The sequence below is a fragment of the Mastacembelus armatus genome, chromosome 5, assembly GCF_900324485.2.
Source record: "Mastacembelus armatus chromosome 5, fMasArm1.2, whole genome shotgun sequence".
NCBI lineage: Eukaryota > Metazoa > Chordata > Actinopteri > Synbranchiformes > Mastacembelidae > Mastacembelus > Mastacembelus armatus.
Window position 1 is genome coordinate 7,286,592 of NC_046637.1, and position 16,790 is coordinate 7,303,381.

Genomic DNA, 16,790 nt, shown 5'->3' on the forward strand with positions numbered 1-16,790 from the left:
TTATCTAGAGAGAAGTTTGATGAATTATTGCAAATGGTACACAACAACATTATTTATTTAGGGTTAGAACAAAAACAAGATTATTATATTTCTCTCATTTTGGTTCTTATAAAACAAGTCATTTAACATGTCAGTGTAGGACCTCAGGAAATAACAAGGATTTGCCAATTAATACTATTACCACTACTGCTAGTACTACTTGTACTGATAATAACAATAATAACTACACTGAGCGTAAACACCTGGTAAGCCCACTCCTGGCATCTTAGCTAACTGGATAATATATGAGCTGTGAAATTTCTGTTGAACACACTGCTGTAAACTATAACATGAACTGACATTAATCCATATACATCCTTCAGATCTTCGTTGTTGTGACTACCGATTTGATGTGCTGGCCTAATGAGGGTGTGAGGAAGGGAGGGATGTGGGAGAGGACATGGCTAAGAGCAGAGACCATAAAACACCCAGAAAAAAAACATCATTTATGTGAGAGAACATTATGCTATAAAAAGCAGAGACGGAGCACGTATGGAATAATGTTCTAGGCAAGGACACGCTTCTAGAAAATGACGTGAATAAAAATAAAAACATTCATAGTTTGCACTGTTTATTTTATATAGAGAAAATACTGCATTATATGTTACAGGTATGTTATTATAGCTTTTATTGACCAAATAGGTTGTTTTGTATTTATTTTCATATATGTTTTTTCATTTTGCACAACACTACATTTAAATTCATCTTAATAAGTGTAATAAAGAGAAGACAAAGTATTTTATCTGGCAGCAAAAAGAAAAGATAGTAAGAATCAGGGTTCTCAGGTCCAGAGAAGTTATACAGAACCTAATTGTGCCTTTATCTGCAGCAAGGTGCTCTACTGCAAAGGTCTCTTGTCTCATGATGAAGATCATTAGACAACTGCAGCACTTTCAGGACGCTGCTGCCAGGTTTTCTTATGAGGACTGGGAGGCCTGGACATATTAAATCTTCCACACTGGCTTTCAATTTTAAGTGCTTGTCATTTTTAAAACCACTCTCTATCAGTGACTATGCCACACACAGATGGAAGCAAATTCTTGAGTATCTGAAATGTGTTTCAATATTAGCCACTTTCAAAATCTAAAAAGACAATGCTGGTTGATTTGTTTCTCTACTGAACATGACATTCTGTTTTGCTGCACTATTTTCAGCAGATAGGATTGTCTGCAGTATTGGTCATTTGGTGCCTTGCAGGGAGAGTGGATTTTTAGAGTTTTGTGCTAAAATCTGCTGCTGGAAACAATGCTGATTAGAGTGGTTAGCAGGAACTGAAATGCTAATGCTGTGGGCAAAAAAACTAAAACAATAAACTGGAAGATGCCAAAATACTCCAGAGAGCTGGAGCTGCTATATTGATTATACAAATAAACATGGCAGCCCTTCCTCTGTTAAATGAGTGAATCACTATAACAGATTAGCTGGGACTGGTTTTCATCTTAACCTGCAAGACCTCCAGACTGCTCCCTCATGTCACATGCCAACCAAATCCCTAATCTTGGTTTTCACACTGCGACTAAGAAATCCTGCTGCCTCGCTCTCCATCTCTCACAGCTCATTCACTCCCTTACCCGAGGGAGCAATGATGATGGAGATGGAGAGCAAGAAGAGGGAGAGGGAATGGAGCAAGAAATAGAGAGGGAAGGTGATAGGGAGGGAGGGAGGGAGGGAGAGAGAAAGAGAGAAAGAGAGAGAGAGAGAGGGGGGGGGGGAGAGGGAGAGAGGGAGAGAGAGAGAGGGAGGGAGAGAGAAAGAGAGAAAGAGTGAGAGAGAGGGAGAGGGAGCGGGAGAGAGAGAGGTTGCTGTGTGAGCGATAAAACGCCACAGGCTGCTTTAATGAAAAGCCTCTCATGGTGATGGGGAGATTGCCTGTGGAATGGGCTGCTGATTGGAGAAGCAGCAGCTTGGTGTAGTGTACAGACTAATTAAAGTATTGAAGGGGTTGGGGTTTTGGGGGTAGATTAGACCTGCTCCCAGGGTTACCTGGGCTGAGGAGAGCCAGACAAATGCATTTTACATCAAGGACAACTGGGAGGGCTGTGGTAATGAGACTATACCACCAGCAATCAGTTTCACAGTAAAAGAATAAAAAGTTACTACTCATTTCCCATGTGGATACACCTGCTGTTGTCTTATGTTGCTATCTGCAGTAATTGTACAATGAAGAGGTAATAACAAGTAGCTTTAAAATCTGTTTAAAGGTTAGGTTAACCAAATTACATTGGTTTTCAGAAACTGTGCTCCACATTACTGTAGATAATCCACAGCTGCTGAAATTGTTCCAGTTAACACAGACAGTAAGGTCTGTGGATTACTTTGCTTCCTGGCCTTTAAAATATCACATTTTACTGTGCTTCATTAGCCTGCTTGGTTCTGACGCAGTCTGATGTTTCACAACTGTTTCAAATGCTAACATTTGCTCATTAGTACTAAAACACAGTACATGCGAGTACATTGAACAAATAGAAATGTTGACCCGATGATGGTTCTTGATAAAAAAAAATTTAAGGAAACCCCAGAGTTGTTAAGCCTTAATTAAATCTCATGGTACTCCATTAAATAGTTCCATATCCATTTCACTCAAAACAACAAATATCATCTTCATGATGGCTCTAGAGATCATCAAAGTAACTCAGCTTCATCCCCAGGTGGTCATGAATGCCTGTACCAAATTTAATGGCAATTCATCCAACAGTTGTTAAAATATTCTCCTCTGAATCAAAGTGGTGGACCAAACAACTGACATGGCCATCCCTAAGGTTAAGCCATTAGTATTAAAAATGTTGTTTTTCAATTGAAATCAACAGAAAAAAATAAGAAGGCAGATTTGTGATGAGATGTTTTTTAAAAAGAAACTATGAGAGGGTTTATTTGCAAAAAATCACAATATCATGGACTTTTTTCACAGCACACCTACTGTAGATTAACAGTGGAAAAGCAGACAGTGTTTCAAGTGGCATCCAAAGTAACCATATCTGTTTTGCTTTAAGTTAAAAAAAAAAATACTTGAGTGACACATATATAGGGGAGGAAGAATATTGAGCTGATTAGGCCACTGGATAAGACAGGCTGGGTAAAGATTATAGAAAAGCTGCCAACCTGTCACTACTTCCCATCTCACAGTGTCTAAACTGTGTTTTACCTCACATGATCTGGAGTGGGGCAGCATGGTGGCTGAGTGGTTAGCACTGTTGCCTCACAGCAAGAAGGTCGTGGGTTCGCATCCCGGAGTTTGCATGTTCTCCCTGTGCTTGCGTGGGTTTACTCCGGGTACTCCGGTTTCCTCCCACAGTCCAAAAACATGCATGTCAGGTTGATTGGTGACTCTAAAATTGCCCGTAGGAGTGAGTGTGAGTGTGTGAGGTTGTCTGTCTTTGTGTGTCTATATGTGGCCCTGCGACAGACTGGTGACCTGTCTAGGGTGTACCCCTGCCTTCCACCCGAGAGAGAGCTGGGATAGGCTCCAGCGGATCCCCGTGACCCTGAACAGGAAAAGCGGGTATAGAAGATGGATGGATGGATGGATCTGGAGTGTGGCATCATAGGGTTTTAAAAGTCAGTGTGAAATATGTTAACATGTGAATCAGTCACTTTTACAGCAATGTGTCACATTAATTTGACACAACTTCTTTCATTATATGGATTATCAGCATCTCTTCACCTATCAGCTCTGCTACATCACATATCGCTGTGTGGCTAAAACCACCATTGCCCACAGATTAATAATGTTGCTGCCTGTCTGTCAATCAACTGCTGAGGAACAAAAAAAAAAAAAAAAAAAAACCTGAAAAATGAACTCCTTCCTGCTGGCATCTCAATACCCAACAGCAGAAATACTAGGGGATGATGCCGAAGGAACTCATTAGTGAGTGGCATTTAAGATGCAATTCAGTAACAAGAACAGGGGATTTATAACATCAGCACAGAATGATTGACAAGTTCTAAAACGGTGAATTATTCTTCTCTCCAGTGAGTGTGTTATCAAAACAATCAAGACTGTGCTATTAGGGCTTCATGATGTAATCTAGTGGAAAGTACAAATGTATTTTTGGTAACACTTAATGACTTTCCCTTGGCAACAAGCATAATAACCCTCCTCAGGTGAACAAGCTGTCTAGGGTATCAGAAACAATACTATAGTAGCAAATGTACATCCAGAGAAAAGTGATTTATCTATACACAGGGTCATAATGAACAGGGAGTTAGATTACGTTGATTTGACTCTTTAGTTTTAGAATTAATTTTTTCATAACTGACTTGCCCTTATTGTGCAAACAGCTTTAAAATTTATTATTTACAGTGTCATTAGCCAATGCTGCATCAAAGATAAAAATGCATCATAGACAACACAAACCTTTTGCTTATTATTCACAATGACCATAGAAAACCCCATGTGCATACACTGCAGCACACTTGTACATGTAAATGTTCACTGATACAATCACTGACTCCACATCCTCATGCATCCAGATTTTGTTGTGATGTTGTTTGTTGTGCTGCTATAAAAGAAAAAAAAATCCCCGTATTTTACAGTAAAATGTCTGTCAACAGGTTATTCTGGGATTTTTTTAAACAAAAAACTAAAAAATACTAAGCTGCCATGTTGTGCTTTGTTTGACATAACTAAATTGTACTTTACAACTGACTGATTCTTAAATCTTAACATGTACTCTGGTAAATACCTTGACTGGTTTCTTGCGTGACGTCTCAGTCTCGTTGTTCTCGGCCTCTTCGTGCTCCTTGCTACCTTGGGGCAAGTTGGAGTAGTTGGCCAGGCTGCTGAGAAGAGATGACACCATGGGGCTGGTGTCCATCTCCTCCTGCAGAGATACAAACACAGAGGGAGGCTGGAGTCAGAGTTTTCGACATTATTATTGTAGGACATAAGGGATGAGTAGAGGCGGTATTAAGAGATCATACAACTGTTCAATCATCTCAGTCTGTCTGTCACTCTGACCGGGCTACTCCTGAAGGCAGATTTCCTCTGAAGTCATACTGTAGTAGATCTACTTTTATTTTTAACCTTGATAAACTAATTTTACCTTCATTAATGGCAAAATGCCACAAATGCACTCATTAGACCTGAGAAAAATGGCAAAGTGTGGTTTTGCACATTTTGACGTGTTGGTAAGGTTCTCCCACAGCACCAAAGAGCTGAGAATACACACAACCATTACATGCATCTGTGGCTAATAACAGCATCCATACTGTGAAGACCCAGCCAGGCTCTTACCTGGCCTAGTCATGGTTTAAATGAATAGATGAAGCTGTGCCTTCCCAAACCATTATGTGGTGTAGTGTTTGTCATCAGGTGAAGTTATCAATAATAATTTACAAACTGTGACATATTGTTTTATAAAATATACTTCACTACTACTTAACATTGGTAATGAATTCAGCTTCAGGTTGTTCAGTTGCATTCTGTTTTACCTTTCTCTAATATGATTTTACTCTAGCACAAGGGGATGAGCCACTTATCATGCCAGCTGATTGGGAGTCATGTATGATCTAAGATAAATTGTGTTTTTAAATTACACGGAGGAGAAAAATATTGTGGATTCGATAGATAATGTTAATATTATTTCTGTTAGTTTGTGTAATGTATGGTGTTTATATGCAGATCTGACCTTAGTTTGGGACATATTTATATATAAATACAGATAATTCCAAAGGGTTCACTTACTTTTTATTGTTATTGTATTTCAGATACTGTGCTACCCCCATTTTGCATATTCCAACCCCTCTGGAACAGAAAAAACATGAAGTGCTGTGTCTGATGTTGTTTGCTTTTTTCTTGTTTAATATAGAAATTCCACTGAGAATGCAATGTAAATACATTTGTGCAGAGCTGTGGCAAATTGCTTCTGCCGAAGTTCATTCCTGTAGCAGTGTGAGATTCACTTGCATTAACCTGAGGTTCCCACATGCCCTTCACACAGTAATTACCCTCATTAATCGATGCCAGAGCCTCTATTCAATCACTGAATTGTGAGATGTAGTGTATCCTGCTTCTTAATATGATGCCTGATTGTGTGTGTTCACCAATCAGCGTGTGTGCTGGTGCATGTCCACAGTATTGCACTGTACCTCAAACAAGGCCATGTTCTTGTCATACTGCTGGCTCTTCTCCGCAGCAGCATCACTGCTGTTAATGAAAGGGCTGCTCTCCTTGGGGTTACTGTCGCCTGGAAGACACAGAAACACACAAACACCTTCAATTTACGACTGAACTGAAGTAAAGCCACCAGCAGAGAGCATAATTCATAAACCAACCCAAGAGTTTCTTTAAAAACAACTTTTAACAACAGACTGACATTTGAAAATAATTCATTTGGATTCATTTGTTTTATGCAAAGAAGGACACTTAGACTGAAACAGGATGTTGTCTGCCAGAAAAGAAGGGGAGGCTTGTCATCCTCATAAAATGACCAAACTCAGAAATACAGAGAAACAGAAACATGATTAATGGAGTGTGTTTTCACAATATGTGAAGTGCTATATATTCCATATGGTTGTAGGAAGAAAAAGTAGAAAAATTCAATAAATTTTTCATTACACTGACAATGAGATCAGATGTCTGAACACTAGCAGGAAGAACTAATGAGAAACATTCAAGCCCACAACATTTTTTTTTACCCTCAAAACAGAAGAGTAGAGTAGAAACACTGTGGTGTTATTTAGGTGACAGCTTTCTGTAGGCATCATGAAGCATCTGTATGCAAGTTCACAGTCTAAGAAACAGGGCAAATATCCAAAACAAGACTTCAATAAGACTGTTATCTGACTCTTGGAAGACTTATCGATTGGGCATTCTACTGTACAAGATTATTGAGAAGCTAATTAATTTCCAGTTGAAGTTTGAAAACAGATTACAAATTAAATGGGTGACCCATTTTTACAATGTGCTGTTGCACTCCAATCATGTACATCACTAAACACTCAACACTGAAAAAAGACAAGCTGACGTTGTTTAATTTTATACGCTGATAAAGTCGAAGCCTTGTGAGGCTCTCTCTGTTTTAATGGTAAAGTCCTTCCAGCAAATAAACTTATTGTTTAAACACAGGAAATCACAAGCAATACTTAGCTTCCTTAACAGAGGTAGGAAGTCTTGGACCTAAAAATTTGATTAGATTTTTGTTTCTGTTCTGCATAAAACCTGCTGGCTGACTACATCTGCAAACTTTAGTGGGTAATATGGAAGCTATATAATACATAACTGGTCAGCTTGGGCTGCTGTGTCTGTTCATCTACACACTTCTGGTGCAGATATGTTAGCTTATAGGGAAGGCAAAATCATGCGGTTTCGAGAAAGGCCCTGGAAACATCATTATAGCAATGAGACTGGTTTTGTTCTTTGTAATCTAACACACTTGCCAGTGCAAATCTCATCCACATTGCCAATGCTGTATTCATTTTGGTGTCATAGCAACCATCACAGGATTTTATGATAATAATTGAGATGGACAGATCAATAATCCAGGCTGATATATCGGATGATATTAGTCACACCTTGAGAGGAAAGAATAGATCGCTGTCATCAGCCAAGTGTTTGTCCTCAAGACAAACTATGATCTCATGTTCTTAAACATATCTAGAATAAGAAGAGGACTAAAACTGAATACAGTGGCAGACCAAAAACATACTTGTCTAACTTGATATGACACAGATGAATACACATGTTGTAACCATCCAGGGCTGGTTATTTTTAGACCTCACTTTTTAGGGCCTTAACCTTTGCTTAGCTTTAGTACTTGAACTGCTTCCTGACCAGACATTTGCTCTTCTCTTCTCTTGCTCTAGAAAAATAATTAAAATCACCAAGTACTTTGAATGTCTTGGTGGTGATGGCAGTGCAGAGTAAACTGTCTTATTTGCGCCTTCTCCTTCCAGCATCTCTTGAGGGAGACAGCAGATTGTGTTCCCTCTGGCTCTCAGTCCTGTCTTGGACTGAACACCATGAGACCAAGTTATTTATAGCCAGGATACCGCAGCCATGTGCCATGACGTTGGGGCACCGCTAACAGTCGACACACTGTTCTACAGAGACGGCGCAATAAGGCCACTCAGACGGAGACGCTGAGAAAAGGGGCCATGGGTGAATGACTGAAGGAGCACAAAAAGAGCACAGAAAGAAAGAAAAGAGGAGAGGAGAGGCTAATGTGAAGAGATTGAAAGCAATCAAATAAGAGTTGAGATGAGATGGTGAGAGACAGATAGGTAGGGTGAGAGTGACAAGTGACAGGGACAGAGATATAGGCTCAGACAGACAAAGACCTGAAATCGTTGAGATAGAAAGTGAGAGAAGAGACACAGTTGTGTCTCTGATTGCACTTAAGGTTCAGCTTTGACCTACAGTCAAACAGTCATGTTGGCTGATCTATACAGCAGAAACATGGCCACAACTGCATCACCCTTCAACCCCTTTTGCTCTCTCACTTGTTGCCAACTATGGAAAAGCCACACCTATATTAATTCTGGTTTTAGGTCTTGCAGCATCCAACTTCTTTTGAGTTGTAGCTTTCTTGAATGCAGTCTTCCAATTGCGAACGAAAACTACTGTGGATAATTTCTCTGTCATTAACCTACTGGCTGTAGCTATAAAAAATGATAAAACGTCTGCCTGCACTGTGTTATGTCAGATTCTTACAGGCAAAGTTAGAGCAAGCAGAAATAAGAAGTCGGGTGACAGGCAGCTTGGCCATCCAATGGATGCAGAGATACAAGTACAGCCTGAGCCTTAATGTATTCACCGTCATCAGAATGGAAAGAGGAATTCAAAGAATGTAACAAAAAATTAAGGGACAATCAAAGAGACGTGATCTCAAACACATGCACATATACGCATGCACACACACATACACACACATACACACAGGCGCACAGTTATATATCTGATGGGCTAATGTCCCAAAAAGCAAATTTTCTATTCTATCACTTATCTCTCCATGGCCCATTTCTCCTTATCATCTAATAACTAAAACTCCATTATCAAAGGAATGATGGATACCCCATTTTGGAAAAATGACAGTGCCCATAAGAGTTTTGCTCTGACCACATCCCCAAGCAGCTTATCCTCCTTCAATCTGGTGGGATCCATCCAACAATGGCTCTCATATCAAAGCCTCTCGCTATCTATGGTCAAAATCCACTCACAGCTCACAAATCCTCTACAAAATAAAAACACTGAAGCTACACACTTCTCTCATTTTCTTCAAAGTCGTATTTTGTATCATACACTCTGGTTACTATCCTAGTTAAAAATGTCACTGGGCTGGGCTGGGTAGTCTTCAATATTTTCTGACATTTTGCAGAATAAATTTATCATTCAAATGCCACAGTTTGCTTACATACTTGAGTCATCTGCTGAATGTTTTCTTTGTCTTCGTCTTAACTGTTTGAATAGCTGTCACAGTTTCCTTAAGAAATATGCAGTTGAGTTCAGTACATCTCCACACTCCCATACATACATTACTGTATGACAAAAAACTAATAATAACAATAATAATATATTAGTATTTTAATTTGTTTACTCTGTCATATGATCTGTAGCATTGCTATTTTATAGGAATTCAATGCTTTAAATTATGCTTTACATTCAGTACCATGATGCAATAAATGTATTTGTGCATATCATCCATGGATAGCATATAGAATAGATATAATCAAACACTGTGTTTATGTTAAGCCAGAATGACAACACATATGTAAGTGCTGTATCAAGCCTGTTTTTTTTTTTACTGATGTATAATTAAGCTGTCAAATTGTCTGTTGTTTTCTTTTGTCTGTGAGTATGAGCTACATCAACAGACAGGATACTTCCCATGTCCAAGGATAACTTTTAAAACAAATAAATGGATGTCGAGTCCACTGCTCTGACTTGGACTCAGTTTTCCAGCATCTCTTTGAACAGAGCGGTCACAGAGGATTGCTTGGTGAGAACTATTTGACTTTGTTTTATTGATCCTTCTTGTACAATGTAGCGGTGGCGATGGTCACAGTTATTGCTGCCTCGCTCTCCCTCTCTTTAGCCTCTCAGTCTGTAGTGTTGTCTCTGCTGTGTATCATGATGCCATACTGCTCTTTCCCTCTGAGTACTCTCTTCAAGGGGAAAAACTAAATGCTGTTGATTCTTGAGGAGCTGACTCAACAGAGGCTCAGTAACCACTTGTTGATTTGATTTGTGCGTGTGTGAGTGTATACATACAGTATGTGATTGTGCATATGTTTGGCTCAGTCCCCACTAACGGTGTTGTAAAGCAGCAGAAGAATGGCTGCATCCAATTAATCTTAGTCTGGGCAGAGACGGCTGGATTTCAGCCATTTTACTGTATTTGAACATAAGAACACATGAAATATTACTACAATAGTGCTGCTAAAAAATCTGGGTTTTAATACACATCTAAATTTTATTCACAGCTACTTCATGTATGAAACTAAATATAGACTATTCTTTTGGCTGTTAGTCAGACTCAGACTGGAGTAAACATTGAGTACGTGTGTTCACAGAGAAAGTTAATTCGCATCCAGAGAGAAATGCTTCATCTGGTGGAAGAGTGAGGAATTTAAATGGATTTACTGAGATGGAAACAAACAATTAATAACAGACAAAGTTGGATTTTCTGGCTGCGTTCCCTGCCATTGTATCTTGGTTCATTGCCAAATCCAAGCAGGTCATGAGTTCAGTTCTCGTTTCCTCTGAACATCACCACACTAATACATTAATTCATGTCTAGCAATCAATGCAATAGGTCACGCTCTCTCTCTCTCTCTCTCTCTCATCTTATGAGAGAGCAGGGGGATACTGGGTTGAGTTAGGTGAAGGATTAAGGTCACTTTAATCTAAAATTCCAGTCACATCAGGATTAACTGTGTATTATAATGTACCCAAACATATCCATGTGCCTCTGAAAAGGAAGAGTTTGCCTAAAACAGTCCTACATGTAAGACCAGAGAGAGTCACAGGAAGATGTGACAATATTATATGAAAAAAAAAATATATCTAGAAATCCTAAATAGTACTGACATAGTTGAAATCCATGGAGCAGGATATACAGTGGGTACGGAAAGTATTCAGACCCCTTTAAATTTTTCACTCTTTGTGTCATTGCAGCCATTTGCCAAAATCAAAAAAGTTCATTTTATTTCTCATTAATGTACACTCAGCACCCCATCTTGACAGAAAAAAACAGAAATGTAGAAATTTTTGCAAATTTATTAAAAAAGAAAAACTGTAATATCACATGGTCATAAGTATTCAGACCCTGTGCTCAGTATTGAGTAGAAGCACCCTTTTGAGCTAGTACAGCCATGAGTCTTCTTGGGAATGATGCAACAAGTTTTTCACACCTGGATTTGGGGATCCTCTGCCATTCTTCCTTGTAGATCCTCTCCAGTTCTGTCAGGTTGGATGGTGAACGTTGGTGGACAGCCATTTTCAGGTCTCTCCAGAGATGCTCAATTGGGTTTAGGTCGGGGCTCTGGCTGGGCCAGTCAAGAACGGTCACAGAGTTGTTCCGAAGCCACTCCTTTGTTATTTTAGCTGTGTGCTTAGGGTCATTGTCCTGTTGAAAGGTGAACCTTTGGCTCAGTCTGAGGTCCTGAGCACTCTGGAAGAGGTTTTCTTCCAGGATATCTCTGTACTTGGCCACATTCATCTTTACTTCAATTGCAACCAGTCGTCCTGTCCCTGCAGCTGAAAAACACCCCCACAACATGATGCTCCCACCACCATGTTTCACTGTAGGGATTGTATTGGGCAGGTGATGAGCAGTGCCTGGTTTTCTCCACACATACCACTTAGAATTAACGCCAAAAAGTTCAATCTTGGTCTCATCAGACCAGAGAATCTTATTTCTCATAGTCTGGGAGTCCTTCATGTGTTTTTTGGCAAACTCTATGCGGGCTTTCATGTGTCTTGCACTGAGGAGAGGCTTCCGTCGGGCCCCTCTGCCATAAAGCCCCGACTGGTGGAGGGCTGCAGTGATAGTTGACTTTGTGGAACTTTCTCCCATCTCCCTACTGCATCTCTGGAGCTCAGCCACAGTGATCTTTGGGTTCTTCTTTACCTCTCACACCAAGGCTCTTCTCCCACGATTGCTCAGTTTGGCTGTACGGCCAGGTCTAGGAAGAGTTCTGGTCGTCCCAAACTTTTTCCATTTGAGGATTATGGAGGCCACTGTGCTCTTAGGAACCTTGAGTGCTGCAGAAATTCTTTTGTAACCTTGGCCAGATCTGTGCCTTGCCACAGTTCTGTCTCTGAGCTCCTTGGGCAGTTCCTTCGACCTCATTCTCATTTGCTCTGACATGGACTGTGAGCTGTAAGGTCTTATATAGACAGGTGTGTGCCTTTCCTAATCAAGTCCAATCAGTTTAATTAAACACAGCTGGACTCCAATGAAGGAGCAGAACCATCTCAAGGAGGATCAGAAGAAATGGACAGCATGTGAGTTAAATATGAGTGTCACTGCAAAGGGTCTGAATACTTATGACCATGTGATATTTCAGTTTTTCTTTTTTAATAAATTTGCAAAAATTTCTACATTTCTGTTTGTTTCTGTCAAGATGGGGTGCTGAGTGTACATTAATGAGAAATAAAATGAACTTTTTTGATTTTGGCAAATGGCTGCAATGACACAAAGAGTGAAAAATTTAAAGGGGTCTGAATATTTTCCGTACCCACTGTAATTTCCAATACTGGCATCTATTTTTGCATAATATACTTCATCGCACAGCATGGCAGTGAGGGGGTCAGCAACGCCGCTTCACAGCAAGAAGGTTTACGGTTTAAACCCCTCTTGACTGTGCAGCCTTTCTGTGTGGAGTTTACATGTTGCGTGGGTTTTCTCTGGGTGCTCCAGCTTCTGCTCGCAGCCCAAACACATGCAATTTGTCCTATATCAGGATAAGGTATAGACGATGAAAGGATGGATATTTTCATTGCACCTTTATTTATAATTAATATGTATATATTTTGCCTCTAATATCGTTTGTGTGTTTTTTCATGCAACATTTGTGTATAAGAAATGTTCAGTATATGTAAAATGATGAGAAAATGTGATCATGTCATCGCAATATAGGTAAAAGATGATAAATGATCATATTGAATTACTGACAAGGGGTGCCAATAAACTGACCTTTAACAATCGACTGAAACCATATATACCACATCAGCACAAATTTACTTTTGAATTTATTCAGGACAAATATCTCCCGTATTTGCAAATATCATGTCTGCTGCAATAAGATAATTGTTAATTATTTTGTCCATCAGTTTAAACAAGACACAAACGCAAGAAGTCCTTTGAAGTATCGAAAATAAATTTAAATACTGCATCTACAATAGAGATTATTTTTCTTCTAAATAATAAAAAAAAATCTACAGAGGAAAAAATAGTAACAGCATATGGTTACATGCCAACATCTGCCCACACACAGTCATAAATAGATATCCTCTGTATAACTCTCTTCCCTGTTATCATTGCTCCAGCACCACATCAGACAGTGTTGTATAACTAGATCTCAAACCCTGTGTTTTCTCTTCATTTCCCACTCTTCCCTGACTCTCTTTTAGTTACTTCTCTTTACCTTATGCTGCTCCTTTCACCCATGATGTGTTTTTATAGTTATATTTATGTAGGGAACACAAGTGGATACCTATGTAAATATGCCCTTTTCCCTCACAGTGCTGCAGGACAAGATCCTGTGCTCTGATTAGTATTCAGGCCGGTGCTTCAGATCAGTATGAATTTTAAAGTAGCCTTGCCTCACAGTGACGTCTTTGACACAGTCCCTTCTCTTCAGCTCTTCAACACCTCAGACAGAGATTCTCACTCCTGATTGGCTCCTGAGCTGATGGAAAATGACTGACTAAGGGAAGAGGGAGGCGGAATGATGCCTGTGCATGTACAGTACATGAGAGCATATAGAAGTGCTTAACATGTTGACTAGGCTTCCACACATGTAACTGTCTGATGTCTGATGATGAGTGGGAAAGGTTTGTTCCAGTTTCCCCTTGCTCGCCTCCGGCATTACACGTCAAGATTAATTCTTGTTCAGTGGCAGGCCTGTTCAACACTTTCTCAGCAGCACCCTCTTTATCCAACATCAGGCATAGATGCTGATTATATGCAGCAGGAGAATGACAAACAAATAAAAGTAAACCATCCCTCCCATCTTAATTTGTTCATCTCTGTGACTATTGGCTGACCAGAGGAACATCTTAACAGAGAAAGATTTGGAGATGTTGCTGAGAGGTGACAACCAGATTCAAATACGGAATGAAGTAGAGAAAAGCCAGACAGAGAATTGAGAATAAGGATTCAATACCTTTCTCCAAAAACGTTTATCTTTCACTGGCAGAATTCAATTTATTGCTATACTTCTGTTTTTTTACATTATTATACATAATCATCTCTTAGTGCTAATATTTGAAAGATAAGGCTCTTCAGTTCTTCCAACTGACATGAAAACACAGATTATGAAACACTTTAGTGCTCATGTTAAAGTGGCTAATGTAGTGCAGATATAAGATGGAGACATGGAGCTAGGAGGCATATAGACACTGCGACACTGTAAACACTGAGCTTAAGTCTTTAAGTGGCCATAAGGGAGCATGTGAACCTGATTTCAAAGATTCTGTTTAACTAATTCAGTCACTAAATAATGTCTCAACATGGTCCCTTTATCTGTCAGATTCTGGATGAGAAAAGCTGCTCTGAGTAGATCAGAATGTTAATGTGCTCATCTGAGTGGCCTTCCTTTCTGTTCACTCTCGGCAGTTAGGCCTTAGGAGCAGCAAAGAGTGTTTTTTAGAATCTTTTTTTTTATAGGATTATATTATTGTGATATATTATGATTCTTATGACGACATTAACATCTAGATATCTTTATATACAGCATATATTGGTTTAAGGACTTCTGATGTCATTCTATCCTTCTAACTTCTGAAGCCTACGACCTTATTTTGCATTCAGTGGAAATAACGCACTACTCTTCTTAAACATTTCATACCCACATTTATTTACACACCTGCACTTAAGCATTTAATCTTTTCAACCAAAATCCTACCATTGTCTACAGTCATACCTCAGCTTGCTCACCTGTTCACAAGCCTTGTCCTGTCCACAGCATTGCCCTTGAAAAGAAAAATGTCAGGCAGGGTGTGGACCGCCCCGTATAAAGTGTAAAGAATGGCTAGTCATGTAAAGCCAGCAATACTGAGACCCGATGGAGTCTGGTTATCAGACTCCCTCAGGTGGTGGGCAGGCTATGGGAGAACACCCTGTGTCATGTCAGTCAGCTGCATGCCTCCTGCATGCATGGACATTGCCTGTGGGAGTAACTTTTGCTTGCTGCCTACTGTTGCTGTAATTGGTGATCCACAGAGCCTAACGGGGCTGGAGGGATGATGGGAGGAGATGAAAAAAAAAAAGAATCGCGTGGGTGGAGGTGAGGGAGCGAGAGCAGCAGGGAGGGAAAAGGACTGAGTGGGAAGAGAGGTGAGGTTGGGTAGGATTATACTCTGGTGAGGTAATTCGTTGAGGAGTGTCCCACACCTGGTATCTTTTACTTTTTAAAGAACAGCATAGCCAGAACAACAGGGGCAAGAAGCAGGTGGGAGCACAGGAGAGCGATCGAGGAGAAACGATAGCAGCTGGGAGACTGACATAGTTTCATGAGGTCATGGATTAAAAATTCACCCCAACTTATCACTTGCCAGGAAACCAATTTAACTCAGAAACATAATTTCCTTCCCGGTGCTCTGGTGCCAGGACCAGACGTGAAGCCAAGCACTATCACACGTTTATTACATTTGGCACATTTTTGGACAAGGAGCTTCTATAAGAGGGTCCAGCAGCCTGTGACAGGGCAAGAAAGGCATCATGGCTGAGTCACAATGTAGAAGCAAGAAGACTAGAAGAGGGAGAGAGTTGGGGATCCAATTGCCTGCAGCAAAGTCCTTTAGATGGCAGGGAAGGCTTGTATGATCTCTAGGTCTGATCAAAGGTGACAGGGCTATCATCTCACCAGGTCTGCAGCTTTCTGGCTCTCTGATGGAATGCTGGAGGTGTGAATCGAGGTGCAAATTAACACCTGAGTGCTGAGCGACGCCTCTCCCGGCTGTGGCTATGTTCTCCGTCCTTCCCCACTGTGACGTCCAAGTCAGAGAGAATGCAATCTAGCCAAAGGGCACATCCTCCTTTGCTCTCTCAGCACCTTTCCTCATTTATTTCATCTTCTGGTCTCCTCCTCTCAGGTGTAATACCACATCCCTGCGGTTTCTTTTCTTGCACACCTCTGTCTGCTTTCTCCTTCACACTGCTATCCCTTTTACACTTATTCTCACCTTCCAGTCTTCTTTCTTAAACTCTTTTCTCCTTTAGAGTAATAAAGTCAGCAGGCAGGGCTGTGGACACGGAGAATCAATCTAACACATCGAGGGAATCTCTGTTTTACTAAGAAGACAGCAAAATGAACTCACAACTGGAAGGACAATGTAAAGAGATTCAATTCATGGACAATATAGTGAATTCATGCCAGTTATTTTATAGAACACATTTAAAAAACAGATGCTAACCAAATTGCTTTAGGGAAACATTAAGATATGATTGTTATTTGACTGATGATTGCAACTAACTAAAATTCCAGGAATTGTCAAATAACACAAATACAACATATGTAAGATAAACTAAAAACGTTACATATTTGGAGACATATATGAAACACATAACACCAAAAATGAAAAAAAA

At 40.0% G+C, this 16,790-nt stretch overlaps 1 protein-coding gene across 2 annotated transcripts in view; it reads right to left on the bottom strand.

Annotated features, from left to right (window-relative positions):
* The window catches only part of slc12a5a (solute carrier family 12 member 5a), a 123,889-nt gene that overhangs the window by 30,045 nt on the left and 77,054 nt on the right, over positions 1-16,790 (bottom strand). For both annotated transcript variants that reach the window (XM_026306887.1, XM_026306886.1), the window contains exons 2-3: positions 6,127-6,224; positions 4,722-4,859 (exon numbers count right to left, since the gene is read on the bottom strand). In XM_026306887.1, the coding sequence (XP_026162672.1) occupies positions 4,722-4,859; positions 6,127-6,224 (236 nt within the window). The remainder of the gene's footprint in view (positions 1-4,721; positions 4,860-6,126; positions 6,225-16,790) is intronic.